At 43.7% G+C, this 19,747-nt stretch overlaps 1 protein-coding gene across 24 annotated transcripts in view; it reads right to left on the bottom strand.

Moving 5' to 3' along the window:
- The window catches only part of LOC309668511 (neural cell adhesion molecule 1), a 312,134-nt gene that overhangs the window by 44,318 nt on the left and 248,069 nt on the right, over positions 1–19,747 (bottom strand). For 15 of the 24 annotated variants that reach the window (XM_082478402.1, XM_082478421.1, XM_082478419.1 and 12 more), the window contains exons 4-9: positions 19,324–19,467; positions 18,812–18,949; positions 17,602–17,719; positions 17,009–17,175; positions 9,566–9,708; positions 3,406–3,435 (exon numbers count right to left, since the gene is read on the bottom strand). In XM_082478402.1, the coding sequence (XP_082334528.1) occupies positions 3,406–3,435; positions 9,566–9,708; positions 17,009–17,175; positions 17,602–17,719; positions 18,812–18,949; positions 19,324–19,467 (740 nt within the window). The remainder of the gene's footprint in view (positions 1–3,405; positions 3,436–9,565; positions 9,709–17,008; positions 17,176–17,601; positions 17,720–18,811; positions 18,950–19,323; positions 19,468–19,747) is intronic. The other 9 variants (XM_082478420.1, XM_082478425.1, XM_082478403.1 and 6 more) reach the window with 1 other exon arrangement.

Below are 19,747 nucleotides of genomic sequence, written 5' to 3'. Positions count from 1 at the left end.
TCACCATATTCTAGCCCTTGACACTAGAATTGTCTTCCTGAGTCTCTGGAATTACAAGAGTTGGTCAAACAGGGAATAAGCATATGAGCCCTGGGCAATGGGTACCGAAATATTTCCAAGGGGTTTCCCCCCTTGACACTCTTAAGTAAAATGGTTGCTGGCCTAGGAAGAGTCTAGGCATGCGGTCTGAGTTCAGACCCTCAAGAAAGCTGGCAATCTGAAGAAGGAGTCTAGCTCCTCGTAGGCTGGGCCATACTCTTTAAGTCCAGTGAGCGATATTCCATAGAGATAGACAGGTGAGTGCTCTGCATATCGTCCGTCATCCCATGAGGCTGGGCCTTTAAAGAACTAAAGAACACCTGCCTTCAGGTTCTTTTGAGCTGCTGTTTGGAAGCCCAAAACCCAGCATTGAAATATCATATGGCAGCCAGTTTGGGGAGCTCAAAAGCAAGACACCATTGGCCTTGACAGAAGTCTCAGACCACAAAAAGTCCCATCACTGGTAGAGCTAATCTGTTTCAGTCATTTAGTCCCATCACATTCATATCCAGAAGCCAGAACACAACTGCCAGCAAAGAGGCAGAAGAGCCAAGCAAAACCATCACTACCTACTGCAGCGAGGGCCACCCCTCTCTGACAGGAATGCCCAGATGCCTTGGCTCTCGGCCTCCACGAGGCCTGGAAAGCTGTGAAGCTGATGGGCTGAGAAGCTGCACCCCAGGGGATGAATGGGAGCTGACACAGGCAGGTGTGGAGCACTTATCTCAAAAGTCTACGGTCATGTGCCAAACAAAATCTTGAAGCATCATCTAAACTCGTGGCATCAGGAGTGTGAGGTCAACACTGCAAGTATCTCTGAGGGCTGACCTGACCTGCTTGTCATTCCTATATTCCCAAGACAGCAGAATGAAGGCAGAGGGGATTCATGGTTTACCCCGGCCTTTCTGGTTACCTCAGTGAGATCACAGGTTCAGCCAACAGTGATGCCAGCCAGTGACTGAACTGTAATTTTTTGTCACACACCCAGGATTTGTCCTGGGGCTGCCACCACAAACACGGAAAACTGATCAGAATCTTTCAGAAGTCAAGAGAACATTTCCATAAGGAAGGATACAACAGCAAAAGATGCAAAGAAAGTCGTGTAGGTAAGAGAAGGACATTAACAAGTAACCACAAAGGGGGACATGAGCAGTTTTTACTCAGAATAATCTAGAAAATGGTCAAAGAGAAGCTCAGGAAATGGTTGCATTCACAGCCTTACTTTTTTTCCCCCTTCTCTCTGGTCTCTTTGTCTAAATTTCTCTCTGGAAAATTTTCTCATTTAATGATGTCAGCAGAGCAGTAGGCAGCCTTCCATAGAGAATTTTATTTTGCGGTGGCTCAAAACAGGATTGATGATGGAATTATTTGCCAGATGCCCAGTTCTCCCTCTGAGGGGACGCAGACAGACTCCAGTGTGATTGGACTATCTCCTTCTGAAATGATTTACTCTGGCACCAGGACAAAGTCAGAGAGTGCCACCTCCAAGCCATCCAGACCGCACGTCATGCTGATGGTCCAGGCTCGAGGAGGAAGCAGATAAACTCTGGGTACGAATGAAACGATCACTATGGCAAGAAGACCCGGTTTTGCAAAAATGTACGAAAGGCAATTATAATTGCTCTTCTCATCAAAACATTTTTGTCTCTCTTCTTGCAGGGAAAAGTCCTAAGGCTTTCCAGAACTTACAGAATGAAATTAGCCATGACCCAAGCCTTCTTTTGAGCTCATCTGGACTCATGGTCTTCATCCCTGACTGAGACAAATAGGAGGGAACGGAACTTCTGAGCCCCAGGGGGCAGAACTCACTTGAAAGTCAATTATGTCCAGAGCGAGATAACTTAAGATAAGGACACTTCTGCAAAATGGAGTGAGGTGTCTGCTTTCCTGGGAGTAAACCAATTACTTCCACTAATAATAACAATTCTCTCAACATCTCCTTAATGCTCCCTGATAAATCTCAGCTCCTCTTTTAGCCGCGTCTAAATCTGAGTGACGGGAAGATGCACAAGGCCAAGCGGAATGAGAGGGGTAGTGGCTCAGGAGTGGCTGATAATTAACCCTTCTTTTCTCCCTTCCCCAATCCCAACGAGCCCATGACTTTTGGGCAATAAAAACACCCAGTCTGTGACAGCACTCCTGGGGAGTGTTTACAGGAGGCAAGTGTTTTAGAGAGGGTGTGCACCTAACTACAGTCCCTACAATGTGGAGGAAGGAATGACACAAAGAGAGCTTATAATGAATTAGATTTGATGACGGCAGGGTGCAGAAACTAGCATCAGTGCCTGGGGACAGGCAGTCAACTTTTAAATATTAAACAGCATTAAATATTTATAGCTATGACCTGAACACATGAGTTATGTGTTCTGAATAATTATCATTTCCGAAAGACTGGAGGATGGGTTTACCCAATTAAAATACAGTCTACAGGATTGCCATATTCTACATTTATAGTATTAAACAATATCAAAGTTCCATCTGGAGAAAAGGCTACTTTTTAAAAAAGTATTTATAGATTAGGTTCTTGAACTTCATCTAAAACATACTGTTTTTTATTTCACTATCTGTCACTTAATCACACAAATCAGGTCAAGAATGATAGGCATGATCATCAGTAGGGTCTTGGGGATACAGCAATTACAATCTAAAGATTTATATTTAGCTTCAGTTTTCAAACTAAGTCCCACATTACCCAAACTGAAGCAAGCAGTCAGAGAAATTTCAAAGGCTAAATATGCTACTGACTTAAAAAAAAAAAAAAAGAACCATTTGTGACAAATCACTCTAATCTCATAAACTTAATGCTCTATAAAAGTAACATAGATATGTTTCGCAATTTGGGAAAACCAATGAGAGATGTCATTTGCATTGCTTCGAGATGAGATGTGATGTGGTAATTTACCAAGACCAATCATGATAAAATAAGCGAGCAACAAGATGAGTTGAGCTGGAAAGGTAAGGGCTGAGTGGGTTTTTAGATCATTAACTCTGTGACTTTATGATCCAAAGCCACATCAACCAGGTAAGAGTCAAAAAAATTTTATCATTTCAAAATGCCTGGCCTGGGAGTTGGGGCCATTTATTTCTCTAAGTATAATTACCTGGATGTGATTTTATCAGCACCAGCAAGAGAATAAGATCCAGTTTTAGGAAATAATAAGGATTTGTTCATCCACTCCCAACACAGCTTGCTTGCTCACTCTAAAGTGACACTATTGCTAAGTAATGTCTACCACTATTGACCTATTCTTTAATCTAACTAAATTACTAATTAGTTTTAGCATGTCTGGTTATTAAACTGTAATGGTGAGTTGAACTGTAATGCTTTCAAAACTACAGACTGGCTAGTGGTCAGGTAAGCTATACCTCTTGCTTCTCTGGTCGAGTCCACGAAGCCTGTAGAGAACAAGATATAAAACACAACAAGAAAGCAGTAAAATTTTACAACATGTTGCTTTAGAGAATTGATGTATCACACTGCATTCCGTGCACATGCAGCTTCTTTTTAATTCAGAACTTTTTCCAAGGTCCACTTTCAACAGTGTGTTTACTACCCAATTTAATTTAGGATTTAGCTTATGTTCAGCTTTCTTCCCCCACTTATGCACATTAAGATGTATAATTCAAACGTAAAGGCTTTCCTAATCTTTAGAAGACGTACATATGGATACCAGCAGATATATTAGACTGCTCCTGTTCCAAAACATCTTGAATATTCCTCGTAATATTAGGTGATACTACTAGTTCTAACCACACAATCTAGAGACACTTCTAGAGTAGGTTTCCTCCTTTGGATTTTATTGGACAGCTTATCACCAATATACTATTTTGTGCTCATGCATTTTGTAACTCTTTGCATGCATTCTATTAAAAATCAAATTTTTACTTTAAAAAAAGGAACAAAGAAAGGAGCAGAAGGGTACATTAAGAATGAGAAGTATGCCCTTAAGACAGGAAGCTTTGAGGATACTGAACTCTGAGTGCATGGTACGTTCCAGTTGGTTCTTAAAGGCAGAGGGACGCCCAGATGACATGCAGGCTTAAGCGTTCACCATCTTCATCAAAGATGGCATTCACAAAGCGGGTTTAGGTATTTTCCTACCCACATCAAGATTTTTATTTATCCAGCACTGGGGAATCTACTATGCTTACAGTTTTTCTGATTTCACGCTGGGAGTCAAAACTATCATACATGTGTTATTCTTTTTATTAGATGGCATGACTGCCTGATTGTCCCTCATGCTCAGATGGAAGAAGGATAGAAATGACGCCAGAGACACAGTAATGCAATCCTGGGAATGCAAATGAGTTAGCAAACATTCAGTAAGAGTCCACTAAATGCAAGGAGCTTTTGTGAGACATGAGGATGGAGATGTTGAATTATGTCACATGATGTTGGCATGAAGAAGAAAGTGAGAACAGAGGAACACGCATAGACCAAAGTAACAGTGGGCCAACATGTCAAATGTGGTTGCCATTTCCACATCACTTAGAAGCTTGTCTGTCACATGCCAGGGCTGCATGAATCAAGAAAATTTTCAGGGGCCCTATCATATGGAGTTATTTGTTTTTCAGATATGATTCTTCCTGTGTCTCTTCTAACTTACTGTGGTTTTGTGGCTTTTAGAATAAGTAGGTGCTAGTAACACAATGCTTTCAGTAGCCTGACCTTCTACCTGTGTGCCTGGTAGGATAATAGGATATATCTTGACCCTGATAATTCGATGAAGGAGTGTAGCCCACTTTAAGACAACCTGATATGCAAATATACATACTTAAAACCTAAACTAGTATATGATTAGCAGTGCTCCCAAAACTGTTAGTTCCAGTTTCTTTTAATATTTGCATGTTTTATGATCTTACACACAAGTCTGTAAGGAGTATGTATACAAATTAAAGTGAAGTGAAGTGATTGATAGACACTTATCCTAAGTATTCCCTCTTATACTTCTGCCCACATCCTGGATAAACTACACTCCAACTGCTCAATGCAGGTACCTTTCCCAATGTTTAAGAGCGAGCACCTGTTTTACACTGAATGAGGAATTCTCCCTGGTGAAAAGAAACTTCGGTTTCTAGGGAATCCAGAATTTCAAAAGGTTTCTCTTTTTTGTAGGATACTCTGTCTACTCAGAATTCAAGGTTCATGAAATGCCTTTCACTTATTTCTATCTCTTCGGATCTCAACTCTTTGCTCCTCTCCTTCTCCTTAGACATTAAGGCTTCACAAGCCTTTCTTTCCCAGTCTCTTCAAAGGCACTGATACGTTCAAATGAGCACAGACTGGACTTGTTCTGCCAGGGAGAGAGTATGTAAATTACCATCCAGGGCTCTCACTCAATATGTAAATGGTACCTGGAATTTAGCACCACTCACTGTGGGTCTTTAAAATACCTGGCAGTTTAAAAAATGAGTCTCAATAGGATGGGTAATAAAATGATACAGATGCACAAACTTTCTTTGTATCTGCAGTCACCACAATGACCTCCATACACATCGATCAAACTGACCCATTACGATATTCAAATTTTTTTTGTCAACAGACTAGTGACCACTAAGAAATGGATTAACTTTCAGACAGATGATCTCCTCTAATGATCTTAGTGACCCAAACTTAGCCTAGCTATTATCATTTGTTGAGTGAAACCAACTCAACTAGCTGAAGCCGAACGGATTGATTATAATCAATCTTAAACGAGTGACTAGACTAAACCTAGAGACATTGTCAAAGACAGAGTGTGACTTTTGGGCTCAGTGTACTGGTTTTTGCTTTTTTTCCCTTCTTTTTTAAATGAAGAACATCAGTATTCCATTAGAAAGTCACCACAAGCCTATGAGTGAAAGCCTTTTCTCCCCTCTCCTCTTAAAAAGGATTAACACTAGATTCAACTAAGCAGTGAAGCAAAAGACCAAGCTGCTTTAATCAGCTTCTGTTGTCACTAATTTTATTAAAGGAAGCATTGAGCCTTCCGTGAAAGTCATCAGAATCATAAGAGAGCACCATGGCGTTACGTGCTCCACCTTCTGAGCCACTCACCCCAGGGAAGCTCCGGTGGCATTCTAAGGGCTCTGTACTTGACCTTGTTCCAGTCAACATTTTTATCAGTGACTTGGACAAAGATATTTCAAATAAGCATTCATACAAGGTTGGAAGCAACAGCTAATAGAGATGCTAGATGGCAGTTGCATGGGGAAGGCTAAATTGCCTGCCCTTGGGTCTTGTGCTTAGAACTGGGGTCACCATCGACTGCTATACCCCATTACTTTTAACAAACATAGATAAAACAGGGGGGACCCACATTGGTTGAAATGCCCTGGACCCCAATAACTCTAGGGACAGTTCTGATGAAAGCCAGTCCTGACTGGTCAGAAAGATGGACTAAAATAGTCGTTCTCCAGCCAAGGAGTGTTTCTGTATGTGACACTTTTGGTAACGACAATGATTAGAGTTGGTTACTAACATTTAAAGGGAAGGGACCAGGGATGTTAAATATCTTGCAACGCACAAGACAGTCCCAGTGAAGAAAGAGTCTTCCCAAACTGTCATTTGTGACCCCCACTGAGAAATATTGGGTTGCAACAAACAAAACAATTTTTAATAGAAATAAATATAAAATTCTACATCATTGGTTAAGCAATCAATTGCATAAGGACAGGACAGGGGATATGCGGCTTAAATGCAGTTCATGCCAAGAAGAGCTGGGCATTTTAGTTGACCACAAGCTCAACAGTAGACAACAGAATGAGGAAACTGCTAAAGGGTTAACGTGATGTTGACAGCATTTCAGGGTCCAGATCAAGGGAGCAATGAGCCAGGAAGTCTGCATTAGCTATACTGGGCACCACAAAGTTATAGGGGACACTAGGGAAGTGAAGCTCTCTAGTACAGGACGACTAGAAAGGTGAAGGGTGTGGAAACCATAAGATAAGAGCAGCAGTGAAAATAACCGGATGTGTTACAGGGCAGAAGGCTGACTAAAGGAAAACTGGAGAGCTAGTTAATGGCTCTCACACAAAGGACTGAGTTGTAGGGGCTGGAAGGCTGGGAAGTGGCAGGGGCAATGAAGCAGGGCCTCTTGACCATCAGTGTTGGCCACCTGACTGCAAAGAACTGACACTGTCACCCTTCAAGCAGGGGTGGAGTGACTTTTTGGCAGTGAGACTAGATAACCTCCAAAGGACCCTTCTTCCAACCTTCTATGATTCTGGCAAGTTATGTGATCTACTTCTCAGGAGGCTTATTTCCCTTCCCAGTAGAAACAATTGGCCATTCTTACTGCTCAGTGCATAGTCTTGACTTTAAAAAGAAAACTTTTCTTCCCCTCCTATAATTCTGTGACTCTAATAATCTTGATACCTAATTATCAATATATATAATGCAACTTCAGCTGGAGGAGAAAACGAGGAGCAGCTGCCAAAGTAAAAGTGAAATTTACTGTCTGGAGTCCACCTGGCTCACGAATAGGCCATCTCTGTTTCCTTAATTTTTAGCCACCCCCAGTATAAGATGGCTATCATGCCTCTTTGATGTCAATATGTAATGAATAGAAATAGCAATTTTTCTATACAGCGTTTCATTTAGGCAAATATGCTGATCTGGGGTCACATCACTGGCCAATTTGGAAGGCTTGTTCTAACACTGATTCATTCATGTTGCAGTAATGTCACTTGAAGGGGGTCCACAGTAAAAGAAAGCGCAACACAACCTATGTGGCTGGGCTTAAATAATTATCTCAGATTGAGACTAATGATCTACACTGATAATTGAACTATGCAAAGCCTACTTGGCTTGAGATGGTCTCTGCTAGACACCTTTGGTTTTAATATTTAGGAAGTATGAGTGTGTATTAATGCCTGGTTTTTTGTTCTCATTCTATAAAAATGAATTCACAGATACAAGCCAGAAGTGCCCACCTATTAAAGGACCTGAGGTAGGCACAAGTCTTAATAACTCTTCTGGTCTAGCTTGGCCGTTGAGCTACTCCTAGGAAAGATATAGAATCTAAAACCATCATTCATCTCGGGTAGATGTTATTTCTGTCCTTCCCTCTAGATCAAAGATATACACTGGGTCATTCTGGACAAATCTACTCTCAAGCCTGATGCAGAAAAATCTGCCAAGTGGCAGCCCTGTGGTTTAAGCCTTGAAATGTACATTCAATCCACGTAACACACACGATGGGAGCTAAAATCTGAGCTGAGGGTTTAATTCCAATGTTGATAAAGTATCCAAGTAAACACTACATTACTTAATTCAGTTGGTTTTCACAATATCAAACAGCATATGCAAGTTTCAAAAATACTTAGCAGTTCCTCGGTTGAGTTTTTGTTAAGTTGAATTCAACTCTGGAGGTAAAACTTGCAAAAATTAATGGGTTTTTTTGGAACAGCAATTTCTGTTCCTCTTGATTTAGTTTTGTTTTCTATTAGTAGGAGAGAAATCAGTTCTTCAAATGCAAATCCCAAATTTGGCTCTGAAATTTCCCACTATCCCTTTTTAGCTTTATTTAAGTCTACCCTCTCTAGGGATTTCCTTTAGGCAGGCAGAAGAGTGAAGATCTATCTTCTTTGATGTTCTAGTCAATCAGCAATCCATTATAAATGTTCTTTAAGGCTAAGGCCATTACTCCTGAATAGGTGACAAAGCTCTGGCCAACTAAAATGAAGCCCATTACTACAGGATATATGAGATGAGATTGGAGAAGTGCCATAAGAAGGTTTAAGTTGCTTTAAAACCAAGCTTCTTCCTCCCCCTGTCTTTTGGCCCACTCAATAGCAAAAGGCTGCCTGATGTGGGGTTACCTCAATTTTTATAGACTGTTAATAATAACGACAGCTTTCCAGTGGCCTATAAATCCATGTGCTTGAAAGCTAAATCTTCCCAGTCATTTAAATTTGCCAGGAAGGTTGCTATAATGTTCTTCGTCTCTCAGAGAATATATTGTAGAACCTGGTGTAATCATCATCACATAGAAACTGCTAATTATTTTTGCCTTTAGAACAAAATGATATGCAAGTGTGGCCGAGAATACAGGCAGACACAAAGGCAACCAAGCGTTTGTGCATATAGGGCATGTAGAGCATGAACATACAAATCACAAGGAGAAGAATTAATAGGCTCATCCTGATCCCTATTAGTTCTGGGACACGTTTCCTTGGGTGCTCCTGAGATGATGCTAATATCACCCAGTGCACTGGGACCTTAACTTTCCTTGGTCCTCCCAGCTCCATAACCCTGGTTTGAAAATCACTATCCCCTTCCTCCTTGCGACGTCTAACCTAACCATACCCACTAACATCACACCCCTGCAAATCCATGCAAGGAATTGTGCCCCTTCCATCCCAAGGGGATGCTGAGCAGGCCACAGCCAGGGCAGGCTGGAGGAGGGGGGCCATAGGACCTGGCTGCAGCCTCCAGTGGCCACATCCCATTTTCGGGTTCACCGAAGAGGACCGGGCATGGGGCAGACTCAATCCACGTAGAGTCTGCGCTCCATGGCCCTGAAACTCTTGGGTGACATTATACCTTTTCTTCGCTGCTGATGTTTCGGGTGGATGTTCTCCAGGTGATTGAGGGAATGGGGTCTCCTGAGGCTTCACAGGTAAGCGTGACCTGTTCCTCTAGTTCCATGGCAGTCTGGTTCTCTACGTAGGTGATTTTGGGTTTTGCTGAAAAGACAGAACACTTCCATGAGTTTGACATTTTTTTAGCTTTCCAGGTTTGAATTATAAAGGCACCATTCAACAAAGGTTATCAACTTATTAATCATAAGGCCCTATTCTAGGTGGTGTACGAATTAACGAGCTGAACCCCCCAGCAGCTTACAATGGAGCAGGCATAGGACGACACCAAAGTGACAGTAATAACAACGTCCCGTATGGGGAGAGTGCTGAGGGTGATGGTGCAGGAGGCCTGAGCAGAGGAAGAGCTCTCCTCTGGCTGAGTCTTCATGAGGAGACAGTTTTGGGGCTGTCTTTGGGGCTGGGTTGTGAGATTTTCAGTACATGGAACTTTGGGTGGACACGGAGTCATTCCGAGTGTAGAAAGGCGTGTGAATGAAAGCAAAGAAGCAAGAATGTGTGGAGAGAGGGTGGGGAAGAGAGCAGAGCATCAGGGTCTGCGTGTCTGTGCCTCAAAGCAGTGGGAGACAATGCTGGACCCAGGCAGAGAGCATCTTGATTGCCCAGTTACAAGTCTGGCTTGAATTTTATCCCCTGCCTGGTGGAGACCCACTGACAGTGTTTAGTCAGAGGAATGAAATGCTCATTTGTATTAAAGGAAGGTTAATCTAGGCAAAATTGAAGATGGAGAAAACCTGAAGGTGGGAAAACCAACCTGGAAGCCCTGGCATTGCCCCAGATGTGACGGAATACAATCCTGAACATCCCCTCGGGGTTGGGTGGGGGGAAGGGAGGAGAAAGGGCAGCTTCAAGAGAGATGCTGAAGGAAGGCTTTACAGGAAGTGGAAGCGAACAGAGGGCAAGTAGAGATGGGAAGAATCCAAAGAAGAAATTAGGAATCCAAATGACTCTGAGATTCTTAATACCTAGGAGGGTTGTGTTAGCATTAACTCAAGTAAGGAAATGTGGTGGGTGACTCACTGGGGGCTGGGGAGTGGGCTGGGGCTGGGGAGTGGGCTGGGGCTTGGGAATAAGATGAGTTGAGATGAGCTCATATCCCAAATGTTTTGGGTAATGCAAGAAAGCATAAGCATTCGAAAGCTGAGTTTAAATGTAGAAACATTAGAGAAAATTGAATTTTCCCAATTTAAAACAATTATCCTCTGAAATCACTACACTCTGAAATCCATCAAAGAGAAAAGATAACACTGCACAAATATAACTTATTTCACTAATAGAGAAAAAGGCCAGGATAGATAAACAAACAATAGATAAATCAGAATTATGGATAATTTTTGAAAGAATTACATTTCCTTTATATTCAAATTCATACAGTAACTCCAAGTAGACTATTAAAACTACTGCCTATTATATATCCTCCAAGTTGAGGCCTTAATTCTGTTTTAATAAACAGAAAACAATGAGGGAGCTGTGCATTTTCTTAGCAAATATCTACTTCTGTATAAGATGACTCATTTAGTTCAAATATTCTCCTACAGTTAATCTGTACTAATGGTCTGCTTACAGCAAATCCTTTTTTAAAAATTAATTAATTAATTAATTAATTGTGGGGGGCTGTGCTGGGTCTTCGTTGAGGTGCGTGGGCTTCTCTAGTTAGTGGTGCCCGGGCTCCAGAGCGCTGGCAGGCTCAGTAGTTGTGGTGCGCGGGCTTAGTTTCCCCGCGGCATGTAGGATCTTAGTTCTCCAACCATGGATCGAACCTGTGTACCCTACACTGGAAGGCGGATTCTTGACCACTAGACCACCAGGGAAATCTCCGCAAATCCTTTTTTTTTTAAATGTTTTTTTATTGTGGTAAAAGTCACATAATATAAAGCATACTATTTTAACTATATTTAACTGTACAGTTCAGTGGCACTAAGTACATTCACATTGTTGTGCAACTCTCACTGTCATCCATCTCCCCGATTTTTCACTTTCCTAAACTGAAACTCTGTCATTAAACACTAACTCCCTATTCCCCCTCCCCACCCCCTACCCCCCAGCCCCTGGCATCTACCAACGTACTTTCTGACTCTATGAGATTCCACTTACACGAGGTACCTAGAATAGCAAATCTTTTTTTTTTTTTTTAATTGGAGTATAATTGCTTTACAATGGTGTGTTAGTTTCTGCTTTATAACAAAGTGAATCAGTTATACATATATATATGTTCCCATATCTCTTCCCTCTTGCATCTCCCTCCCTCCCACCCTCCCTATCCCACCCCTCTAGGTGGTCACAAAGCACTGAGCTGATCTCCCTGTGCTATGTGGCTGCTTCCCACTAGCTATCTGTTTTACGTTTGGTAGTGTATATATGTCCATGCCACTCTCTCACTTTGCCCCAGCTTACCCTTCCCCCTCCCCATATCCTCAAGTCCATTCTCTAGTAGGTCTGTGTCTTTATTCTCATCTTGCCGCTAGGTTCTTCATGACCTTTTTTTTTTTTTTTTTTTTCTTAGATTCCATATATGGCTAGCACCCAGGCACATCTCAATCTAATGTGGTCAAATGATTACAAATTTGAACTGATGGAGCCCACATGGGTGAGGTTTTCCCACAGGAAGGTTCTGTGTCTATCTTGATCAACAGAACTTTCAAGGAGGTTATAACTCATATTGGATGGAGTAAGTGTTAAGTGTGTTGAACAGAAGGTTTTAGAGAGGTAAAATAAAAGTTGCATTTCTCTACTGTTAAAATCACAGATTGAAAAGTTAAAAAATCACCCAAACAACTGAATTCACTGAACTGACAGTTGGTCTGGGGTCTGGAGGCAGCCATAGGAAGACTGACTTTCTGGCCTCTTGGAACCTACATGGACATTGTGATCCAGATAATGTTTGCTGACCTTGTCCCACTCCACAGTGCTATGTCCTGGCAGCAAAAGGTTAGCAGAAGACAGACAAGGGACAGTTAACATCAATTAATAATATCTGGTCTTGGTGACGCCATTTCCCAGATGATTATAAAGGCTACACTGTGTAAGTCTTTGAACAAGGCAAAATATATTCTTGTTAAAAACATTATTAACAATGGCTAATTTTGTATGGGCTACAGAGGCTGTTGGAAGGAAGGCAAGCTTCTCGCTGGTAACTTATTCCTTTCTGCACTTCAGAAGCAACGCTATTGTTGGAGCTAACTGAAGGCTTAGAATGCTGCCTTGGAAATAGGATAGCAATACCATTTATTGTCCAAATTGGGGCATTCTGGAGAGTGAAAGGCATGCTCTGAATAATTACTCTGGGACAACGGGCTTCACTGAGCAGACAGGGACAGATTTGGGGTCATCCTGCTTATGAAAGCTTCCTTCCTTCTGAACACCAGCATCTAGAAGAATCTCGCCAGGTTTTATCTGCGGATGGTATGTGCACCATCTTAATGAACCTCCGTTCTCGGCCCTTGTGACTTTGGATCCCTGTCTTGTTCTCCACCTGCCGCCATGGGACTTAATGCCTTAGAATGTTCCACTGCACCTCTCCCCATGGACCCTCCTGTGAGCACAGCTGTCTTTGTGAGTTTTCTAAGCATGCTTGCTCTCTCCATCCAGCACATCCATGGCTCTGCACCCGGCCACTGAAGGCCAGACTTGTCTACTCTAACTCCAATCCAGGGTCCTGCAAGCCCAAGGAGGGCTCCAGGGCCCCTGCTTCCCTGCACTGAGGTGTTGGGCATGACCGGGTACCCCTTCCCTCAGGAGCCTGTTTGTCCTTTGCTGTAACTCACAAGGGCTGCTTTGGTCCTATGGGGTCAGCTAAGCAAAGCTTCTGCCCACTGGTGAACTTGCCTCAGACCACAGCACCATGAGGCCTCAAGAGCATTCGTACAGCATAATAAGAATCTGTGGAGACAAAAATACTTCTTCAGAAGGGCCCAGAGGAGGGGAGCAATGGAAATTCACTGCCAAGTTTAAAGGAAGGTAGGATGCTCTTAGTAAACAGAGCTTCTGGCTGATAACTAGGGCAGTGCATGCTAGAACACGTCCCTTTCTTAGGAAAAAATGGTATTAGGATAATTACGATAGTCCCTAATTTAGATATGTCCCTTACACACTAATTGCTAGCCCTTCTTGAAGCCACAGTTCTGAGAACTTCTTTACTATCTAAGCTACAGGCTTCTTTCCTCTTCTGCCTCATTGCTGTAACCCTGCTGCTTCTGGGGAACCTACCCCATTTCTCTCCAAATGCAGGTCCCCGATGGCAAGCCAGAAGGCAAAGGAGAGGGAAAAAGGGGCTGAAGAAAGATGAAGTCCCAACTAGCTAGCCCTTCCCCACCTGGCTCCCAGGCCTTAGTACCAATCTCCAAAACCCATGGGGAGGCCAGAAGGAGGAGGTGAGAAAGGAGGTCAAGAACGTGAAATGAAGAGAGAAAGGAGGGTATACATGGGGTACCAGGTCACTCCAGGGAGACCATGTGAACTCTCCTCAGGATGTGACAGAGGAGGATGGGGCGTCTATGATCCTTTTACCTGTCTCTGCAGGAGTCGGCCCACATCTCCTTGTTTGCTCTACTGGGCTGCCTAATGAACATTCTCCCAGCTGCAGTCTTGGGAAAGAACTGTGGTAGTGGAGTGAGAGAGAGAGAGAGAGGGAGTGTGTGTGTGTGTGTGTGTGTGTGTGTGAGAGAGAGAGTGTGTGAGTGTGTGTGTGTGAAGAGTGTGTGTGTGATGCAGGAGGGAATCTGTGGCCAGGGAGGAGGGCGGAAACACAAGTCCTGCCGTCCCACAGTTCCTGCATCCTACTTTCCCTGCCTCCTTCCCTGGACTCACCCACCCTCTTCACCTTAGCACAGCCCCACATGGCTCTTGACACTACACACTCCTTCCTGGGGCAGCCATAGCCACCAGCGAGGCCTGGAACAGAAGCCAAGATCTCTTCTTGACCAGCCAAGTTAGAACTGAGTGTACTTCTGTAGAGAAACCATGTAACCCATGGAGGTAAAGGCAGAATCCACTAGTCATTCCATATGGAATTCAGACGTAATATGTGTTAAACTGGGTTTCATGGAGGAGTGACCAGCATTGCTAGCCCAGGAAATGGATGTGAAAGCTTGGGTTTGAGTCCCGGCTCCTTGGGTAGGACACCTAATCTCTCTGTGCTCAATTTCCTCACTTGCAATATGGGGATAAAAATTAAATCTACTTCATAGGATTGTGATGAGGTTAAAAGAGGTCATTTATGGATAGTACTTCACCTGCAATGTGCTGGCACACTATATGTGCTCACTTTGTGTTGGGTATTATTATTATTACTTTATGGAGCTGATATCTAAAAGAAGTTCCTAAAGACAAGTGATTACATGTTTCCAGGTTCATCTCTCTGCCACATACATTATGCTTCATTCATATAAAACTAATTATGATTCCCTCATTTATGCAAACATGGGTGTCTATTATATGCCAGGTGATGTTCTAGGCCCTGGGGGTACGCCTGTGAGTGAAGCAGACATAGTCCTCGTTCACAAGTTCACATTCACCACAGCATGGGCTCTTCCGGCCTCGATGCCTGTGCGGCGTGCCCTGAAAGGCTTGTCCACCTCTCCTGCATCTGGGAAACTCCCACTTGGGAAAAGCATATCATCTTCGAACACTTCTCTAACTTCTGTCACACAGGACCAGAAATCAAATCATTTCTTATAAAACACTGTGCATGTTGCTTATGAAGTCATTATAATGGGTTGTCATTAAAAATTTCAGCACTGATTATCTCCGTTAGCCTGTGAACCCACTGATGAGAACAGAGTGCATGTTATTCATCTTTGTAACCTGGGCAATGGCTGGGCCCACAGCTGGTACTCAAATGTTGTTAACTGACACCATCTATTATAATTTATAGGCTTATTTGTTTATGTCCCTTTTTGTGCTTCTCAGGGTCAAAAGCCCATATCTTACTCATCTCTGTAGCTCCTCGCCCAGCAACAAGGGCGCTTAGTAAATATTTGTGAAAAATAAGGAATACATTAACAAATGCATCTGTCTTTCACCTAGAAAAACTTAAAATCAGAGCGACTGGGGTAGATAAGTCAGAATCAGAGAAAAGACTGTCAAGAATATTTTCCAAGAAGTTTAGCTTCACTTTCAAGTATGTACAGTTAATTTGGACCAAACTGATAATCTGTTTCTAAGCCCATTAATTAATTGTCATTAATGAGTAAACGGGATTCATCTGGGATAGTGGGTCCAATTGCACATAAACGCTTGATTTTCAAAGGTCTGTGTTTACAAACATCAATGATTTCTCCTGATCAGGCTAAACAAGCGGGTCCCAGGCAGGTTCCCAAAGCGCAGGTGCCGGAACCACCAGGGAGCTGCGTGCGCCAGGGCTGCCCCTGTGGTGTCTGTACTCTGGCAGCACCACCTACAGTGGACTCGCTTATCTGTGTTTTTAAAAAAGATGGGCAGACAGAGCTGAGAGCCACTAGGTTAAACATCTCTCTGCCACAAATTTGTTTGTCAAAGTCAGGTCAAAGTGCATTTCAGCTCTAAATGAATGGACGTTAACTGAGTTTATAGAGACGAAGTGAGTAGAGATATGGAGGTTCTTTTCATGACTTTTATGACCCTGCTTCACACAGGCCAGGGAAAGAAGAAATGGAGACAGAGGCAGCCACTTGGTCACTAATATTTAGCAAGGGCCTATTCCGTGGTCTGGCGCTGTTTGGAATGCCAGAGATAAAGTGACGTATAAGAGTGGAGGCAGGAGAAATAATTCCCCAAACCAGTATGTAAATGAGATGAGTTTAGGTACAGAGAAGGGCACTGAAGAAGAGATGGGTGGGGTGGTGATAAGGGAGATGCACTGGCCAGAGCAGGGAGGGAAGGATTCACTGAGAAGGTGATCTGAATGATGCACTGACATCTGGATGAGGGATGACACGAGGGCAGCTCACAGGGGATCTGGGGAAATGATATTCCAAGCAGAAGAAGCATCTAGTGTAACAGCCCTGAGACAGAGAACAAGCTTAGTGTGTCCGAGGGAGAAGAAGAGGGCTTCTGGGGCTGGAGAGCTTTAAATGTAGAGCACAGCAGAGGCATGACGAGGTCAGGAAGGAAGCCAGGGGCTAGCTCAGATCTGGCCTCTGTTGACCGCAGGGAGTCTTGATTTTATTCTGGGTGCAATAGGAAGCCATTGGAGGATTTGAAACAGAGGAGTGGTGCTTAAGGTTATTCTGGCTACTGTGAGTGGGCGGGGCTGAACGGAACTGATGCACGGCTTGGACTAGGGCTGATGTGGTGGAGCTGGCAAGAAGTGCAGTAGATTCCCAGGTAGAGTGGGCAGGGTCTTGCTGATGGACTGTGTGGGGTAAGCGGAACTGTGGCAGAGGGGTGACCTTGACCCCACTGTCCTTACCGAAGACCTTGAGGTGGATGGACGCATCCTGCTCGCCGGCCTTGTTCTCGGCGATGCAGACGTACTCGGCCTCGTCGTTCTTGTCCACCTTCCTGATGGTCAGCTCAGAGCTGTCGTCGCTGAAGAGGTACTTCTCATCCTCCTCATTCTCTATCTGCTCCCCGTCCCTGCAGGGCACAGAAATGTAAAGGACCGTGATTTTGACTACAGAGCTAAGAGGTTAATTTTTAATTAGTTTCCATAAAACGCGGACCGAGCTCATGCGAAAGACTGAATCTTCACAGAAAGTTAAGACGCCAAATTGTACTTCCTCGTGATTCCTCTACCCAAACCTCCGATTCCGCCCAAGGGCTGCAAAGTGCGCCCCCCAAAATTCCAAAGAGAACCTCTGGTTCTGCCCCACAAACTGAAAATGAAGGAATCCAATGCACACGCAAGGCAAGAGGACCTGACAGAAAAGAATCCATTCTGCACCCAGAGCTGATGCTCCCCAGCCGCCCACCCCTGTTCCCTTGAAACGCCAACACAGGACAGGGCCTGCAAGGTCTCCTTCTCCACTAGTCGGTGATAAAAAGCACGAGCCAGTTTCTTACTTTGTCCAGCTCATGGTGGGTTCTGGGAAGCCTTCAGCATCGCACACCAGGGTGACGGACTGGCCGAGGTTGGCGGTGGCATTCACTATGCTCTGTCTGGCCTGGACGGTGGGCGGCACTGATGGAAAGAAGGACTGTCAGGGGTGGCAGGGAAAACTTGGAAGGACCCGCTGGCCTGGAGAAGAGGCACTTCCGGGAGACCCCAGGTCAGACAGTCAAGAGTCCTGGGCAGCTGCACAGTTACTGTAAGGGATCTAAACTCAGGTGTGCACTAAATAATTACTGTAAACTGGATCAATAATTCATCCACAAATGCACATTAGTACTTTTCAGCAATACATAGTATTGTTATACATATAACATTATATAATATTGCTTTTCAATAATATAGATTTAGAAGCTATATTAGTATGTTTTGTTCATTTTACAATGGTATTCTATTTCCAGTAGCTATTTATCATTATATATTTTCTTCATCAATGCATACCAATCTTACAACTGCCATGATTGATGGAACTTGACTTTCAAAAGGAGGCTCTTGATGTTGGAAAAAGTTCAAAACTCCTGCTCCTAGTGATTAAATGGTTAATACCAATTTGAAATGCACCAGCTCACCAAAGAGTGACATTTCTCTGGGACTGTCACAAACAACCCTGTGCACAAACTATTTTTTACCAAAGGAACGAGAGGGGGAGAGTTTGGCAAAAAATATATATCAATATCCAAAGCAATTTAACCATGACTTACTTAATTTCTTAGTACTGACATTTCCTGTAAACATCTTGTAAATGTCAGATCGATTCCATGGGTGTGTTTATTTGACACTGAAAATTAAGATTAATAAGCCCATGGACTATGATTCTGACTGTTCTGAGGCCTGAATTGATTATAATATTTTCTTTGAAGACTGAACCAGGGGACTAACTTAACAATTACAGTAACCTCAAGGACAGTGAAGGATGAATAAGAATTTACCAGTAAGCATGGGGCAAGCTTCTAGTGTTATAAGATAATGAAGGACATTCCAGAACTGCACTAAAAGTCCCCACAGTTGAGGGAGACCCAAAGACAAGTGTGTTTAAAAACAAACAAACAAACAAACTAACAAGACAAGGCAGAGGTTGGGGGTGGGCTGTGGGAAGGGGTGGACTCAGTTGCTGTGGATGAGCCAAGGTTGTAGCGGTGGAGAAAGCAGAACAGATATCCTCACCATTCACAATGACCTGAATGTCCTTGAAGTTGATCTCCCCGCGTGCCAGGATCCTGCCTTCACAGCGGTAAGTGCCCTCATCTGTTTTCTTGATGCCCCGGATCTGGAGGTAGTTGTTGGCCAGGACTATGAATCGGACTAGAAGAGACAAGGCGCAGGTTCATCCAAGGATCAGTCAGAGGACTGGTATCTGCAGGCAGGTGGCTGAGCCTTTCCTTTTGCCTGCCTTCAGGCTTATTGTGGGGGGGGGTTGCTGGGAGCGGGGAGAGGCTCTAAGCTGCAGTAGGAAAATGTGGCCCTGGCTCCAACATAGAGCCACGGGCAAAAGTCTATCGGAAATCTGTCTTTTTCCTTGGAGAGAAAGTCAAGTGCTTGAACATACAAGCTATAGACATGCAACCTTTGACCTGGAAACAACATGGGGTTCTGGGACACTGGAATCTGAGTTTGGGCTAGAACGCCTCAGAAGCTGGTTTCGTGGCCCAAGGGAAAGGACAGCCGCCAGGTCTCACCATCTTTTTTCAGGATGACATCTCGGCCTTTGTGTTTCCAGATGATGGTTGGGGGGAGGGAGCTGACCACATCACACACAATCACGGCATCTTCCCCCTCCCTGAACTCCTGTGGAGTTGGCGCATTCTTGAACATGAGCTTCTCTGGAAAAGGAGCAAGAGGAGAGTGAGGGAAAACGGCTGGTTCTCCCACAAAGATCCCTTTTCACTGGCACCATACTGCTTGGATTCGAGTCCATATATACAGTGGTACCAAAGGGGGTCCCACCCATCACTTGGCCAAAGATGCAGGCAGAGCAGCTGGCACAAGGAGGGGAATATATCACCCGTGTTTGGCAATTAGTGTCTATTCAAAGTGCTAAATTTATCCCATGTTGTGCAGAAAAGGGTCTACAGAGGGAAAGGATTGTCTTTACCAAGGGTC

This window comes from Balaenoptera physalus (genome assembly GCF_965194825.1).
Source record: "Balaenoptera physalus genome assembly, chromosome: 10".
In the NCBI taxonomy this organism is placed as follows: domain Eukaryota; kingdom Metazoa; phylum Chordata; class Mammalia; order Artiodactyla; family Balaenopteridae; genus Balaenoptera; species Balaenoptera physalus.
The sequence above is the reverse complement of the archived record's forward strand: the minus strand, read 5'-3'. Positions and strand labels throughout refer to the sequence as shown.